This window comes from Panulirus ornatus, chromosome 14 (genome assembly GCF_036320965.1).
Source record: "Panulirus ornatus isolate Po-2019 chromosome 14, ASM3632096v1, whole genome shotgun sequence".
Taxonomy (NCBI): domain Eukaryota; kingdom Metazoa; phylum Arthropoda; class Malacostraca; order Decapoda; family Palinuridae; genus Panulirus; species Panulirus ornatus.
The window spans coordinates 42,480,601-42,498,960 of NC_092237.1; the positions used below are offsets into that span (position 1 = coordinate 42,480,601).

Below are 18,360 nucleotides of genomic sequence, written 5' to 3' on the forward strand. Positions count from 1 at the left end.
GGTGTCTAAAAGTGTTTGGATGTAAACAAGATGAGAAAAAAAGTAAAGATTGGTAGTATGTTTGAGGACAAGAACCTGGATGTTTTGGCTCTGAGTGAAATGAAGCTCAAGGGTAAAGGGGAAGAGTGGTCTGGGAATGTTTTGGGAGTAAAGTCAGGGGTTGGTGAGAGGATAAGAGCAAGGGAAAGAGTACCGATACTCCTGAAACAAGAATTGTGGGAGTATGTGACAGAGTGTAAGAAAGTAAACTCTTGATTGATATGGGTAAAACTGAAAGTGGATGGAGGGAGATGGGTGATTACTGGTGCCTATCCACCTGGGCATGAGAAGAAAGATCATGAGACGCGAGTGTTTTCGGAGCAGCTGAGTGAGTGTGTTAGTAGTTTTGATACACGAGACTGGGTTATAGTGATGGATGATTTGAATGCAAAGGTGAGTAATGTGGCAGTTGAGGGAATAATTGGTGTACATAGGGTGTTCAGTGTTGTAAATGGAAATGGTGAAGAGCTTGTAGATTTGTGTGCTAAAAAGGACTGGTGATTGGGAATACCTGGTTTAAAAAGAGATATATTTAAGTATACATATGTAAGTAGGAGAAATGGTCTGAGAGTGTAATTGGATTACGTGTTAATTGATAGGCGTGCAAAAGAGAGACTTTTGGATGTTAGTGTGCTAAGAGTTGCAACTGGAGGAATAGCTGATCATTATTTTGTGGAGGCGAAGCTGAAGATTTGTAGAGGTTTTCAGAAAAGAAGAGAGAATGTTGGGGTGAAGAGAGTGGTGAGAGTAAGTGAGCTTGAGAAGGAGACTTGTGTGAGGAAGTACCAGGAGAGACTGATTGCAGAGTGGAAAAAGGTGAGAGCAAGGGACGTAAGGGGAGTGGGGGAAGAATGGGATGTATTTAGGGAAGCAGTGATGGCTTGCGCAAAAGATGCTTGTGGCATGAGAAGCATGGGAGGTGGGCAGATTAGAAAGGGTAGTTATTGGTGGGATGAAGTAAGATTATTAGTGAAAGAGAGGAGAGTAGCATATGGACAATTTTTGTAGGGAAATAGTGCAAATGACTGGGAGATGTATAAAAGAAAGAGGCAGAAAGTCAAGAGAAAGGTGCAAGAGGTGAAAAAGAGATATTTTAGGGAGAATAAAATATGTTTTGGAAGATGATAAATAAAGTGCGTAAGAGAAGAGAACTAATGGGAACATCAATGAAGGGCACTAATGGGGAGGTAATAATAAGTAGTGATGATATGAGGAGATGAAGTGAGTATTTTGAAGGTTTGTTTAATGTGTTAGATGATAGAGTGGCATATATAGGGTGTTTTGGTCTAGGTGGTGTGAGAAGTGAGACGGTTAAGGAGAATGATTTGGTAAACAGAAAAGAGGTAGTAAAAGCTTTGTGGAAGATGAAAGCCAGCAAGGCAGCAGGTGCGGATGGTATTACAGTGGAATTTACTAAAAAAAGGGGTGACTTTGTTGTTGACTGGTTGGTAAGGATATTTAATGTATGTATGGCTCATGGAAGGAGGTAAATAAAGTGCGTAAGACAAGGGAACAAATGGGAACTTCAGTGAAGGGGGCTAATGGGGAGGTGATAACAAGTAGTAGTGATGTGAGAAGGAGATGGAGTGAGTATTTTGAAGGTTTGCTGAATGTGTTTGCTGATAAGAGTGGCAGATATAGAGTGTTTTGGTCGAGGTGGTGTGCAAAGTGAGAGGGTTAGGGAAAATGATTTGGTAAACAGAGAGGAGATAGTAAAAGCTTTGCAGAAGATGAAAGCCAGCAATGCAGCAGGTTTGGATGGTATTGCAGTGGAACTTATTAAAAAAGGGGGTGACTGTATTGCTGACTGGTTGGTAAGGTTATTTAATGTATGTATGATTCATGGTGAGGTGCCTGAGGATTGGCGGAATGCTTGCATAGTGCCACTGTACAAAGGCAAAGGGGATAAAAGTGAGTGCTCAAATTACAGAGGTATAAGTTTGTTGAGTATTCCTGGGAAATTATATGGGAGGGTATTGATTGAGAGGGTGAAGGAATGTACAGAGCATCAGATTGGGGAAGAGCAGTGTGGTTTCAGAAGTGGTAGAGGATGTGTGGATCAGGTGTTTGCTTTGAAGAATGTATGTAAGAAATACTTAGAAAAGCAAATGGATTTGTATGCAGCATTTATGGATCTGGAGAAGGAATATGATAAGAGTTGATAGAGATGCTCTGTGGAAGGTATTAAGAATATATTGTGTGGGAGGCATTTTGTTAGAAGCAGTGAAAAGTTTTGATTCAGGATGTAAGGCATGTGTAAGTGTAGGGAGAGAGGAAAGTGATTGGTTCTCAGTGAATGTAGGTTTGCGGCAGGGGTGTGTGATGTCTCCATGGTTGTTTAATTTGTTTATGGATGGGGTTGTTAGGGAGGTGAATGCAAGAGTTTTGGAAAGAAGGGTAAATATGCAGTCTGTTGTGGATGAAAGAGCTTGGGAAGTGAGTCAGTTGTTGTTTGCTGATGATACAGCGATGGTGGCTGATTCATGTGAGAAACTGCAGAAGCTGATGACTGAGTTTGGTAAAGTGTGTGAAAGAAGAAAGCTGAGAGTAAATGTGAATAAGAGGAAGGTTATTAGGTACAGTAGGGTTGAGGGACAAGTCAACTGGGAGGTAAGTTTGAATGGAGAAAAACTGGAGGAAGTGAAGTGTTTTAAATATCTGGGGAGTGGATTTGGCAGCAGATGGAACCATGGAAGCGGAAGTGAATCATAGGGTTGGGGGCAAATGTTCTGGGAGCGTTGAAGAATGTGTGGAAGTCTAGAACATTATCTCAGAAAGCAAAAATGGGTATGTTTGAAGGAATAGTGGTTCCAACAATGGTTGGAATGGTTCCAATATGGTTGCGAGGTGTGGGCTATAGATAGAGTTGTGCGGAGGAGGGTGGATGTGCTGGAAATGAGATGTTTGAGGACAATATGTGGTTTGAGGTGGTTTAATCGAGTAAGTAATAATAGGGTAAGAGAGATGTGTGGTAATAAAAAGAGTGTGGTTGAGAGAGCAGAAGAGGGTGTTTTGAAATGGTCTGGTCACATGGAGAGAAGGAGTGAGGACAGATTGACCAAGAGGATATATGTGTCAGAGGTGCAGGGAACGAAGAGAAGTGGGAGACCAAATTGGAGGTGGAAAGATGGAGTGAAAAAGATTTTGAGTGATCGGGGCTTGAACATGCAGGAGGGTGAAAGGCGTGCAAGGAATAGAGTGAACTGGAACGATGTCGTGTACCAGGGTCGACGTGCTGTCAATGGATTGAACCAGGGCATGTGAAGCATCTGGGGTAAACCATGTTAAGTTCTGTGGGGCCTGGATGTGGAAAGGGAGCTGTGGTTTCGGTGCATTATTACATGACAGCTAGAGACTGAGTGTGAACGAATGGGGCCATTGATGTCTTTTCCTATCACTATCTCGCACACATGAAAGGGGAGGGGGTTGTTATTCATGTGTGGCGGAGTGGCGATGGGAATGAATAAAGGTACACATTATGAATTATGTTATTTATTAATTTTGCTTTGTCGCTGTGTCCCACGTGAGCGAGGTAGCGCAAGGAAACAGACGAGAGAATGGCCCAACCCACTCACATACACATGTATATACATACATGTCCACACACGCAAATATACATACCTATACATCTCAAAGTATACATATATATACACACACAGACATATACATATATACACATGTACATAATTCATACTGTCTGCCTTTATTCATTCCCAACGCCAACTCGCCACACATGGAATAACAACCCCCTCCCCTCTCATGTGTGCAAGGTAGCGCTAGGAAAGACAACAAAGGCCCAATTCGTTCACACTCAGTCTCTAGCTGTCATGTAATAATGCACCGAAACCACAACTCCCTTTCCACATCCAGGCCCCATATGTATATGTATACATTGAGATGTATAAGTATGCATATGTGCATGTGTGGACGTGTATGTATATACATGTGTATGTGGGCGGGTTGGGCCATTCTTTCGTCTGTTTCCTTGCGCTACCTTGCTAATGCGGGAGACAGTGACAAAGCAAAATAAATAAGTAATAAATGGCTCATGGAGAGGTGCCTGAGGATGGGTGGAATGCATGCTTAGTGCCGTTGTACAAAGGCAAAGGGATAAATGTGAGTGCTCAAATTACAGAAGTATAAGTTTGTTGAGTATTCCTGGGAAATTATATGGGAGGGTATTGATTGAGAGGGTGATAGCATGTACAGAGCATGAGATTGGGGAAGAGCAGTGTGGCTTCAGAAGCAGTAAAGGATGTATGGATTAGGTGTTTGCTTTGAAGAATGTATGTGAGAAATACTTAGAAAAGCAAATGGATTTGTATGTAGCATTTATGGATCTTGAGAAGGCATATGATAGAGTTGATAGATATGCTCTGTGGAAGGTATTCAGAATATATGGTGTAGGAGGCAAGTTGCTAGAAGGAGTGAAGTTTTATTGAGGATGTAAAGCATGTGTATGGTTAGGAAGAGAGGAAAGTTATTGGTTCTCAATGTCGGATTGCGGTAGGGATGTGTGATGTCTCCATGGTTGTTTTATTTGTTTATGGATGGAGTTGTTAGGGAGGTGAATGCAAAAGTTTTGGAGAGAGGGGCAAGTATGGAGTCTGTTCTGGATGAGAGGGCTTGGGAAGTGAGTCAGTTGTTGTTCGCTGATGATACAGCACTGGTGGCTTATTCGGGTGATGAACTGCAGAAGCTGGTGACTGAGTTTGGTAAAGTGTGTGAAAGAAGAAAGCTGAGAGTAAATGTGAATAAGAGGAAGGTTATTAGGTTCAGTAGGGTTGAGGGACAAGTCAATTGGGAGGTAAGTTTGAATGGAGAAAAACTGGAGGAAGTGAATTGTTTCAGATATCTGGGAGTGGATTAGGCAGCGGATGGAACCATGAAAGTGAAAGGGAATCACAGGGTGGGGGAGGGGGACAAAAGTTCTGGGAGCTTTGAAAAATGTGTGGAAGGTGAGAACATTATTTCATTAAGCAAAAATGGGTATGTTTGAAGGAATAATGTTTCCAACAATGTTTTATGGTTGCGAGGCGTGGGCTATATATAGAGTTGTCCGGAGGAGGATGGATGTGTTGGAAATGAGATGTTTGAGGACAATATGTGGTGTGAGGTGTTTTGATGTAAGTAATGAAGGGGTAAGAGTGATGTGTGGTAATAAAGAGAGTGTGGTTGAGAGAGCAGAAGGGGGTGTTTTGAAATGGTTTGGTCATATGGCAAGAATTAGTGAGGAAAAATTGAGAAAGAGGATATATGTGTCAGAGGTGGAGGGAACGAGAAGTGGGAGACCAAATTGGAGGTGGAAGGATGGAGTGAAAACAATTTTGAGCAATTGGGGCCTGAACATGCAAGAGGGTGAAAGGCGTGCAAGGAATAGAGTGAATTGGAACGATGTGGTATACCGGGGTTGACATGCTGTCAATGGAACTAGGGCATTTGAAGCGTCTGGAGTAAACCACCGAAAGTTTTGTGGGGCCTGGATGTGGAAAGGGAGCTATGGTTTCGGTGCATTACACATGACAGCTAGAGACTGAGTGTGAATGAATGTGGCCTTTGTTGCCTTTTCTAGCACTCCCTCGCACATATGTGGGGGGAGGGGTTTGTCATTTCATGTGTGGCGGGGTGGCGACGGGAATGAACAAATGCAGCAAGTATGAATTATGTAAATGTGGATATATGTGTATGTTTGTGTATGTATATGTATACGTTGAAATGTATTGGTATATATATGTGCAAGTGTGAATGTGTATGTATATACATGTGTATGTGGGTGGGTTGGGCCATTCTTTCAGCTGTTTCCTTGTGCTACCTCGCTAATGCGGGAGACAGCGACAGAGTATAATGAATATATTAATAATAAATAATATATTATTAGGGTTGATGAATGTCTGTGGTGCATGACTGTACAGTATTCAAAAACTCCTCAGAAGATTGACATCTGGAAAAGATGGAAAATGTTTATGATAATCAGGACAGTATGCCTGCTCAAGGAAGTTTATATCTGATTGTTATATATATATATATATATATATATATATATATATATATATATATATATATATATATATCCCTGGGGATAGGGGAGAAAGAATACTTCCCACGTATTCCCTGCGTGTCGTAGAAGGCGGCTAAAAGGGGAGGGAGCGGGGGGCTGGAAATCCTCCCCTCTCGTTTTTTTTTTTTTTTTTTTTATTTTCCAAAAGAAGGAACAGAGAATTGGGCCAGGTGAGGGTATTACCTCAAAGGCCCAGTACTCTGTTCTTAACGCTACCTCGCTAATGCGGGAAATGGCGAATAGTTTGACAAAAAAAATATATATATATATATATATATATATATATATATATATATATATATATATATATATATATATATATATATATGGTTGTTTAATTTGTTTATGGATGGGGTTGTTAGGGAGGTGAATGCAAGAGTTTTGGAAAGAGGGGCAAGTATGAAGTCTGTTGGGGATGAGAGAGCTTGGGAAGTGAGTCAGTTGTTGTTCGCTGATGATACAGCGCTGGTGGCTGATTCATGTGAGAAACTGCAGAAGCTGGTGACTGAATTTGGTAAAGTGTGTGGAAGAAGAAAGTTAAGAGTAAATGTGAATAAGAGCAAGGTTATTAGGTACAGTAGGGTTGAGGGTCAAGTCAATTGGGAGGTGAGTTTGAATGGAGAAAAACTGGAGGAAGTGAAGTGTTTTAGATATCTGGGAGTGGATCTGGCAGCGGATGGAACCATGGAAGCGGAAGTGGATCATAGGGTGGGGGAGGGGGCGAAAATTCTGGGGGCCTTGAAGAATGTGTGGAAGTCGAGAACATTATCTCGGAAAGCAAAAATGGGTATGTTTGAAGGAATAGTGGTTCCAACAATGTTGTATGGTTGTGAGGCGTGGGCTATGGATAGAGTTGTGCGCAGGAGGATGGATGTGCTGGAAATGAGATGTTTGAGGACAATGTGTGGTGTGAGGTGGTTTGATCGAGTGAGTAACGTAAGGGTAAGAGAGATGTGTGGAAATAAAAAGAGCGTGGTTGAGAGAGCAGAAGAGGGTGTTTTGAAGTGGTTTGGGCACATGGAGAGAATGAGTGAGGAAAGATTGACCAAGAGGATATATGTGTCGGAGGTGGAGGGAACTAGGAGAAGAGGGAGACCAAATTGGAGGTGGAAAGATGGGAGTGAAAAAGATTTTGTGTGATCAGGGCCTGAACATGCAGGAGGGTGAAAGGAGGGCAAGGAATAGAGTGAATTGGAGCGATGTGGTATACCGGGTTTGACGTGTTGTCAGTGGATTGAATCAAGGCATGTGAAGCGTCTGGGGTAAACCATGGAAAGCTGTGTAGGTATGTATATTTGCGTGTGTGGACGTATGTATATACATGTGTATGGGGGGGGTTGGGCCATTTCTTTCGTCTGTTTCCTTGCGCTACCTCGCAAACGCGGGAGACAGCGACAAAGTATAATAAAAATAATAAATATATATATATATATATATATATATATGTACATATATATGTTCTTCCGCCCACCAGTGATGCTACTATGTTTGTGAATCAAGAACCATTGCAACACAAACCTCGCCAGGTGGTAGAGTGTCCCGCAGTGTATCGAGACAGACTTCCCCAGAACTTTTTTAAAGGGGAAGTAAATGTTTATAGTTGTGTTACTGGAGTAATAGTTTTCATACATGGTGCTTTGACAAGAAAATAGTGAAATCGGAAAAATTGTAGCTTAGACATTGAAGCTTATTGATACAGTGGTTAAATTGATGAGAACTACTATTGACGTTTGTGTAAATAAATTATACATTTCCATTTTCCATAGCCAGAGATTGAACCATTATGTGACATTCATTTTTTCATTTCATTTCAAGCTAGAAGTTTCAGTTTTCTAAAGTATTTCTTACATTTTTCATATGTATATATATGTATATGTGTGTGTGTGTGTGTGTGTATATGTGCATATGTATGTGTATGTATATATATATATATATATATATATATATATATATATATATATATATATATATATATATATATATATATATATATTATCCCTGGGGATAGGGGTGAAAGAATACTTCCCACGCATTCCTCGCGTGTCGTAGAAGGCGACTAGAGGGGACGGGATCAGGGGGCCAGAAATCCTCCCCTCGTATTTTTTAACTTTCTAAAATGGGAAACAGAAGAAGGAGTCACGCGGGGAGTGCTCATCCTCCTCGAAGGCTCAGACTGGGGTGTCTAAATGTGTGTGGAAGTAACCAAGATGTGAAAAAAGGAGAGATAGGTAGTATGTTTGAGGAAAGGAACCTGGATGTTTTGGCTCTGAGTGAAACGAAGCTCAAGGGTAAAGGGGAAGAGTGGTTTGGGAATGTCTTGGGAGTAAAGTCAGGGGTTAATGAGAGGACAAGAGCAAGGGAAGGAGTAGCAGTACTCCTGAAACAGGAGTTGTGGGAGTATGTGATAGAATGTAAGAAAGTAAATTCTCGATTAATATGGGTAAAACTGAAAGCTGATGGAGAGAGATGGGTGATTATTGGTGCATATGCACCTGGGCATGAGAAGACAGATCATGAGAGGCAAGTGTTTTGGGAGCAGCTGAATTAGTGTGTTAGTGGTTTTGATGCACGAGACCGGGTTATAGTGATGGGTGATTTGAATGTAAAGGTGAGTAATGTGGCAGTTGAGGGAATAATTGGTATACATGGGGTGTTCAGTGTTGTAAATGGAAATGGTGAAGAGCTTGTAGATTTATGTGCTAAAAAAGGACTGGTGATTGGGAATACCTGGTTTAAAAAGCGAGATATACATAAGTATATGTATGTAAGTAGGAGAGATGGCCAGAGAGCGTTATTGGATTACGTGTTAATTGACAGGCGCGCGAAAGAGAGACTTTTGGATGTGAATGAGCTGAGAGGTGCAACTGGAGAGATATCTGATCATTATCTTGTGGAGGCTAAGGTGAAGATTTGTATGGGTTTTCAGAAAAGAAGAGTGAATGTTGGGGTGAAGAGGGTGGTGAGAGTAAGTGAGCTTGGGAAGGAGACTTGTGTGAGGAAGTACCAGGAGAGACTGAGTACAGAATGGAAAAAGGTGAGAACAATGGAAGTAAGGGGAGTGGGGGAGGAATGGGATGTATTTAGGGAATCAGTGATGGATTGCGCAAAAGATGCTTGTGGCATGAGAAGAGTGGGAGGTGGGTTGATTAGAAAGGGTAGTGAGTGGTGGGATGAAGAAGTAAGATTATTAGTGAAAGAGAAGAGAGAGGCATTTGGACGATTTTTGCAGGGAAAAAATGCAATTGAGTGGGAGATGTATAAAAGAAAGAGACAGGAGGTCAAGAGAAAGGTGCAAGAGGTGAAAAAGAGGGCAAATGAGAGTTAGGGTGAGAGAGTATCATTAAATTTTAGGGAGAATAAAAAGATGTTCTGGAAGGAGGTAATAAAGTGCGTAAGACAAGGGAGCAAATGGGAACTTCAGTGAAGGGTGCAAATGGGGAGGTGATAACAAGTAGTGGTGATGTGAGAAGGAGATGGAGTGAGTATTTTGAAGGTTTGTTGAATGTGTTTGATGATAGAGTGGCAGATATAGGGTGTTTTGGTCGAGGTGGTGTGCAAAGTGAGAGGGTTAGGGAAAATGATTTGGTAAACAGAGAAGAGGTAGTAAAAGCTTTGCGGAAGATGAAAGCCGGCAAGGCAGCAGGTTTGGATGGTATTGCAGTGGAATTTATTAAAAAAGGGGGTGACCGTATTATTGACTGGTTGGTAAGGTTATTTGATGTATGTATAACTCATGGTGAGGTGCCTGAGGATTGGCGGAATGCGTGCATAGTGCCATTGTACAAAGGCAAAGGGGATAAGAGTGAGTGCTCAAATTACAGAGGTATAAGTTTGTTGAGTATTCCTGGTAAATTATATGGGAGGGTATTGATTGAGAGGGTGAAGGAATGTACAGAGCATCAGATTGGGGAAGAGCAGTGTGGTTTCAGAAGTGGTAGAGGATGTGTGGATCAGGTGTTTGCTTTGAAGAATGTATGTGAGAAATACTTAGAAAAGCAAATGGATTTGTCTGTAGCATTTATGGATCTGGAGAAGGCATATGATAGAGTTGATAGAGATGCTCTGTGAAGGTATTAAGAATATATGGTGTGGGAGGCAAGTTGTTAGAAGCAGTGAAAAGTTTTTATCGAGGATGTAAAGCATGTGTACGTGTAGGAAGAGAGGAAAGTGATTGGTTCTCAGTGAATGTAGGTTTGCAGGAGGGGTGTGTGATGTCTCCATGGTTGTTTAATTTGTTTATGGATGGGGTTGTTAGGGAGGTGAATGCAAGAGTTTTGGAAAGAGGGGCAAGTATGAAGTCTGTTGGGGATGAGAGCTTGGGAAGTGAGTCAGTTGTTGTTCGCTGATGATACAGCGCTGGTGGCTGATTCATGTGAGAAACTGCAGAAGCTGGTGACTGAGTTTGGTAAAGTGTGTGAAAGAAGAAAGTTAAGAGTAAATGTGAATAAGAGCAAGGTTATTAGGTACACTACGGTTGAGGGTCAAGTCAATTGGGAGGTAAGTTTGAATGGAGAAAAACTGGAGGAAGTAAAGTGTTTTAGATATCTGGGAGTAGATCTGGCAGCGGATGGAACCATGGAAGCGGAAGTGGATCATAGGGTAGGGGAGGGGGCGAAAATCCTGGGAGCCTTGAAGAATGTGTGGAAGTCGAGAACATTATCTTGGAAAGCAAAAATGGTTATGTTTGAAGGAATAGTGGTTCCAACAATGTTGTATGGTTGCAAGGCATGGGCTATGGATAGAGTTGTGCGCAGGAGGATGGATGTGCTGGAAATGAGATGTTTGAGGACAATGTGTGGTGTGAGGTGGTTTGATCGAGTAAGTAACGTAAGAGTAAGAGAGATGTGTGGAAATAAAAAGAGCGTGGTTGAGAGAGCAGAAGAGGGTGTTTTGAAATGGTTTGGGCACATGGAGAGAATGAGTGAGGAAAGATTGACCAAGAGGATATATGTGTCGGAGGTGGAGGGAACGAGGAGAAGAGGGAGACCAAATTGGAAGTGGAAAGATGGAGTGAAAAAGATTTTGTGTGATCGGGGCCTAAACATGCAGGAGGGTGAAAGGAGGACAAGGAATAGAGTGAACTGGATCGATGTGGTATACCGGGGTTGACGTGCTGTCAGTGGATTGAATCAGGGCATGTGAAGCGTCTGGGGTAAACCATGGAAAGCTGTGTAGGTATGTATATTTGCGTGTGTGGATGTATGTATATACATGTGTATGGGGGTGGGTTGAGCCATTTCTTTCGTCTGTATCCTTGCGCTACCTCGCAAACGCGGGAGACAGCGGCAAAAAAAAAATATATATATATTATTTATCTATTTACTATACTTAGTTGATGTCTCCTGTGTAAGTGAGGTAGTGCAAGAAAACAGATGAAAGAACAACCCAAAACACCCAAATACACATATATATACATTAATGCCCACACACACACATATACATACCTATACATTTCAAAGTATACATACAGAGACATATACATATATACACATGTATATATTCATACATTCTGCCTTCATCCATTCCCGTCGTCACCCTGCCACATATGAAATGGCACCCCCTTTCCCCATGTGCGTGTGAGGTAGCGCTAGGAAAAGACAACAAAGGCCACATTCATTCACACACAGTGTCTATCAGTCATATGTAATGCATCAAAACCACAGCTCACTTTCCACATCCCTGCCCCGCACTTCACATGCCCTGGTTCAATCCATTGACTGCATGTCGACCCCAGTATACCACACTGTTCCAGTTCACTCTATTCCTTGCATGCTTTTCACCGTCCTGTATGTTCAGGCCCCGATCGCTCAAAATCTTTTTCACTCCATCCTCCCACCTTCAATTTAGTTTCCCACTTCTCGTTCCCTCCACCTCTGGCACATACAACTTCTTTGGCAATCTTTCCTCACTCATTTTCTCCATGTGACCAAACCATTTCAATACACCTTCTTCTGCTCTCTCCACCACACTCATTTTATTACCACACATCTCTCTTACCCTTTCTTTACTTAATCAATGAAACCACCTCACACCACATATTTTCTTCAAGCATGTCATTTCTAATACATCCACCCTCCTTTGCACAAGCCTATCTATAGCCCATTCCTCACAACCATATAACATTTTTGGATCAACTATTCCTTCAAACATACCCATTTTTGCTCTCCGAGATAACATTTTCACCTTCCACACATTCTTCAACACTCCCAGAACCTTCGCCCCCTCCTCCACCCTGGGACTCACTTCTGCTTCCATGATTCCATCCACTGCTAAATCCACTCCCAGATATCTAAAATACTTCACTTCCTCCAGTCCTTCTCCATTCAAACTTACCTCCCAATTGACTTGTCCCTCAACCCTACTGAACCTAATAACCTTGCTCTTATTCACATTAACTCTAAGCTTTCTTCTTTCACACACTTTACCAAACTCAGTCACCAGCTTCTGCAGTTTCTCACATGAATCAGCCTCCAACGCTGAATCATCAGCATACAACAACTTCCCAAGCCCTCTCATCAAGAACAGACTACATACTTGCCCCTCTCTCCAAAACTCTTGCATTCACCTCCTTAACAACCCCATCCATAAACAAATTAAACAACCATGGAGACATCATGCACCCCTGCCACAAACTGATAATTATTGGGAACCAATCACTTTCCTCTCTTCCTATTCGTACACATGCCTTACATCCTCGATAAAAACTTTTCACTGCTTCTAGCAACTTACCTCCCACACCATATACTCTTAATACCCTCCACAGAGCATCTCTATCAACTCTATCATATGCCCTCTCCAAATTCATAAATGCTGCATACAAATCCATCTGTTTTACTTTCTCCCATATATTCTTCAAAGCAAACACCTGATCCACATATCCTCTACCACTTCTGAAACCACACTGCTCTTCCCCAATCTGATGCTTTTCTTTCTCCGTTTCAAAATTCTCTTTATATTTCAATTGATGTGGGCCTCTGTATGTGATTGGTGCCTCCAACTTAAGAGAAAAAATACTGAATATACGTGTATTTACATACCAAAAATTTATGATAAATGAGTGACAAACCATGTTTCCTTCCATGTCATTGTTAGTGAATGAGAAGAAAACAAATTGATTATTTCAAAATTCAATGTAGTGGGTCTAAATGTTGACATCAGCCCACAAGTAGTATTATTTCCAGTTACAATGTTTACTAGGTCAACAGCTATGGTCATTTGGCTTCTGGTAGGGAAAGAATGCAGAAAAAAACCAGAATAAGAACAAATATCTATCATAGACTATCCTGTGGCAGACCATCACAGAGTGGGCAAACATTCAAAAACAGATTGTGCTGTTGACCTAATCTCTGCTGCCTCTCTGAATAACAATTAAAGAGAATCTGATCATGTATGAACTATGGAATGTCAGTTTGATGTTGGTGGCAGGAAGATAATTGTAAATTCTCAACTAAAGATCATAATACTGCTTTTGAAACGAGTCTTCAAGCAGCTCTCTTAGAACAAATAGTTGTCTTTTGGTACATTTTAAGAACTGTGGTATTATTTGTTGTACATTCGTCTACCCTGCCAACTGAATTAGACAGCTTAGCAAGGGAACTACAGGACAGGATGGCTAAAAAGAAGAAAAAAAAGGAAATGGTACAAGCTCCGTAGAGAAGCAGTAAGTGCAAAGACCAATGAAAAGCTTAAGCAGCTTTGAGACAAGAAAAGAAACTCCTTTCCCATAAGCACAAACAGGTAACTAAAGATAAGTAATCATATATATATTGACTTCCTACTTAATTAAGCATACAAGAATATAAGCAAAATTCTGTACAGAAAAGTCTTTTTACTTACCTGGGCATTCCTTAGAGCAAGTACATCAGTAATACTTTCAGGCATTGGTTGACCAAGAGTTTCTGGTAACTTCATATTGAGCATTCCAGCTATAAAGGTCATTATACCAAGAGCTGTGAACTGAAGATTTGGTAAAACCTCTCCCATGATGAGAATAAATGGTGCTACCATTCCACCAAGCCTCGCAGCAACCGAAACAATGCCCATGCCAGAGTTACGTATTGGGGTAGGGAAAATTTCAGTACTGAAACAGATAAATCAACATAAATCCCAAGATGTCTTCCTAAAATAATACAACAAGCATTATTTCTTTATACACGTAAAGCATACTAAATCAAATCCAAAAAGTATCAATGTTTCAAACAGAATTCTATCTACACTCTTATCTAATATCATTAAATCTTTTTCCAAGTTCCATGGGGTGGATCAGGTGAAAGCAGTCTCTCAAATCATGCATATGAATAAGATATTTATGTCCAGAGTGTTACCATGAAGCATGATGTCATTCTACTACAACCATGACTTACTATTTCACTGTGCACATGAAGGTGATTTGTTAGATAAGGCAAAAGACCTCATCTTCCATACCTACATACACAGAATCTTTTCAATGCATCCAATTCTAAATAATCTATGTGCATCCTCCTCTGATATATCTCTAGCCTGATCCATTTCTCATTCCATCCATTCCTCTCTCTGGCAGTCAAACTCTCCTCTTTATAATACAGTATCAGTATAACAACCTTGGCAACAAATTTGAGTGTCCACAGTTTTTTCTGCAGGTAAGTGTGGTAAATGTGATAATAACTATTTATTCTATTTTACATAATTGCTGTTCCTGCATCAGTGAGGTAGTGCCAGGAAACATGAAGAATGGCCCATCCATTCATATACATATATATGTGTATATATACATATATATATATATATATATATATATATATATTTTTTTTTTTTTTTTTTTAATACTTTGTCGCTGTCTCCCGCGTTTGCGAGGTAGCGCAAGGAAACAGACGAAAGAAATGGCCCAAACCCCCCCCCCCATACACATGTACATACACACGTCCACACACGCAAATATACATACCTACACAGCTTATATATATATGTAAGACAAGGGAGCAAATGTGCGTAAGACAAGGGAGCAAATGGGAACTTCAGTGAAGGGCGCAAATGGGGAGGTGATAACAAGTAGTGGTGATGTGAGAAGGAGATGGAGTGAGTATTTTGAAGGTTTGTTGAATGTGTTTGATGATAGAGTGGCAGATATAGGGTGTTTTGGTCGAGGTGGTGTGCAAAGTGAGAGGGTTAGGGAAAACGATTTGGTAAACAGAGAAGAGGTAGTGAAAGCTTTGCGGAAGATGAAAGCCGGCAAGGCAGCAGGTTTGGATGGTATTGCAGTGGAATTTATTAAAAAAGGGGGTGACTGTATTGTTGACTGGTTGGTAAGGTTATTTAATGTATGTATGACTCATGGTGAGGTGCCTGAGGATTGGCGGAATGCGTGCATAGTGCCATTGTACAAAGGCAAAGGGGATAAGAGTGAGTGCTCAAATTACAGAGGTATAAGTTTGTTGAGTATTCCTGGTAAATTATATGGGAGGGTATTGATTGAGAGGGTGAAGGCATGTACAGAGCATCAGATTGGGGAAGAGCAGTGTGGTTTCAGAAGTGGTAGAGGATGTGTGGATCAGGTGTTTGCTTTGAAGAATGTATGTGAGAAATACTTAGAAAAGCAAATGGATTTGTATGTAGCATTTATGGATCTGGAGAAGGCATATGATAGAGTTGATAGAGATGCTCTGTGATGATACAGCGCTGGTGGCTGATTCATGTGAGAAACTGCAGAAGCTGGTGACTGAGTTTGGTAAAGTGTGTGGAAGAAGAAAGTTAAGAGTAAATGTGAATAAGAGCAAGGTTAGTAGGTACAGTAGGGTTGAGGGTCAATTCAATTGGGAGGTGAGTTTGAATGGAGAAAAACTGGAGGAAGTGAAGTGTTTTAGATATCTGGGAGTGGATCTGGCAGCGGATGAAACCATGGAAGCGGAAGTGGATCATAGGGTGGGGGAGGGGGCGAAAATTCTGGGGGCCTTGAAGAATGTGTGGAAGTCGAGAACATTATCTCGGAAAGCAAAAATGGGTATGTTTGAAGGAATAGTGGTTCCAACAATGTTGTATGGTTGCGAGGCGTGGGCTATGGATAGAGTTGTGCGCAGGAGGATGGATGTGCTGGAAATGAGATGTTTGAGGACAATGTGTGGTGTGAGGTGGTTTGATCGAGTGAGTAACGTAAGGGTAAGAGAGATTTGTGGAAATAAAAAGAGCGTGGTTGAGAGAGCAGAAGAGGGTGTTTTGAAGTGGTTTGGGCACATGGAGAGAATGAGTGAGGAAAGATTGACCAAGAGGATATATGTGTCGGAGGTGGAGGGAACGAGGAGAAGAGGGAGACCAAATTGGAGGTGGAAAGATGGAGTGAAAAAGATTTTGTGTGATCGGGGCCTGAACATGCAGGAGGGTAAGGAATAGAGTGAATTGGAGCGATGTGGTATACCGGGGTTGACGTGCTGTCAGTGGATTGAAGCGGGCATGTGAAGCGTCTGGGGTAAACCATGGAAAGCTGTGTAGGTATGTATATTTGCGTGTGTGGACGTATGTATATACATGTGTATGGGGGGGGTTGGGCCATTTCTTTCGTCTGTTTCCTTGTGCTACCTTGCAAACGCGGGAGACAGCGACAAAGTATAATAAAAAAAATATATATTTTTTTTTTTATATACTTTGTCGCTTTTTTTTTTTTTTCTTCAAACTATTCGCCATTTCCCGCATTAGCGAGGTAGCGTTAGGAACAGAGGACTGGGCCTTTTTCGGAATATCCTCACCTGGCCCCCTCTGTTCCTTCTTTTGGAAAATTAAAAAAAAACGAGAGGGGAGGATTTCCAGCCCCCAGCTCCCTCCCCTTTTAGTCACCTTCTACGACACGCAGGGAATACGTGGGAAGTATTCTTAATCCCCTATCCCCAGGGATAATATATATATATATATATATATATATATATATATATATATATATATATATATATATATATATATATATATATATATATATATATTCTTTTCTTTTCTTTCAAACTATTCGCCATTTCCCGCATTAGCGAGGTAGCGTTAAGAACAGATGACTGGGCCTTTGAGGGACTACCCTCACCTGGCCCAATTCTCTGTTCCTTCTTTTGGAAAATTAAAAAAAAAAAAAAAAAAAAAAAAAAAAATGAGGGGAGGATTTCCAGCCCCTCGCTCCCTCCCCTTTTAGTCGCCTTCTACGACACGCAGGGAATACGTGGGAAGTATTCTTGCTCCCCTATCCCCAGGGATAATATATATATATATATATATATATATATATATATATATATATATATATATATATATATATATATATATATATATTTTTTTTTTATTATACTTTGTCGCTGTCTCCCGCGTTTGCGAGGTAGCGCAAGGAAACAGACGAAAGAAATGGCCCAACCCCCCCCCATACACACGTATATACATACGTCCACACACGCAAATATACATACCTACACAGCTTTCCATGGTTTGACCCCAGACGCTTCACATGCCTTGATTCAATCCACTGACAGCACGTCAACCCTGGTATACCACATCGCTCCAATTCACTCTATTCCTTGCCCTCCTTTCACCCTCCTGCATGTTCAGGCCCCGATCACACAAAATCTTTTTCACTCCATCTTTCCACCTCCAATTTGGTCTCCCTCTTCTCCTCGTTCCCTCCACCTCCGAAACATATATCCTCTTGGTCAATCTTTCCTCACTCATTCTCTCCATGTGCCCAAACCACTTCAAAACACCCTCTTCTGCTCTCTCAACCACGCTCTTTTTATTTCCACACATCTCTCTTACCCTTACGTTACTCACTCGATCAAACCACCTCACACCACACATTGTCCTCAAACATCTCATTTCCAGCACATCCATCCTCCTGCGCACAACTCTATCCATAGCCCACGCCTCGCAACCATACAACATTGTTGGAACCACTATTCCTTCAAACATACCCATTTTTGCTTTCCGAGATAATGTTCTCGACTTCCACACATTCTTCAAGGCCCCCAGAATTTTCGCCCCCTCCCCCACCCTATGATCCACTTCCGCTTCCATGGTTCCATCCGCTGCCAGATCCACTCCCAGATATCTAAAACACTTCACTTCCTCCAGTTTTTCTCCATTCAAACTCACCTCCCAATTGACTTGACCCTCAACCCTACTGTACCTAATAACCTTGCTCTTATTCACATTTACTCTTAACTTTCGTCTTCCACACACTTTACCAAACTCAGTCACCAGCTTCTGCAGTTTCTCACATGAATCAGCCACCAGCGCTGTATCATCAGCGAACAACAACTGACTCA

The 18,360-nt window shown here is 41.4% G+C and overlaps 1 protein-coding gene across 16 annotated transcripts in view; it reads right to left on the reverse strand.

Moving 5' to 3' along the window:
• Positions 1-18,360, reverse strand: part of LOC139753355 (solute carrier family 22 member 15-like) — a 269,065-nt gene that overhangs the window by 32,980 nt on the left and 217,725 nt on the right. For all 16 annotated transcript variants that reach the window (XM_071669725.1, XM_071669728.1, XM_071669714.1 and 13 more), the window contains one exon: positions 13,934-14,177. In XM_071669725.1, coding sequence (XP_071525826.1) covers positions 13,934-14,177 — 244 coding nt within the window. The remainder of the gene's footprint in view (positions 1-13,933; positions 14,178-18,360) is intronic.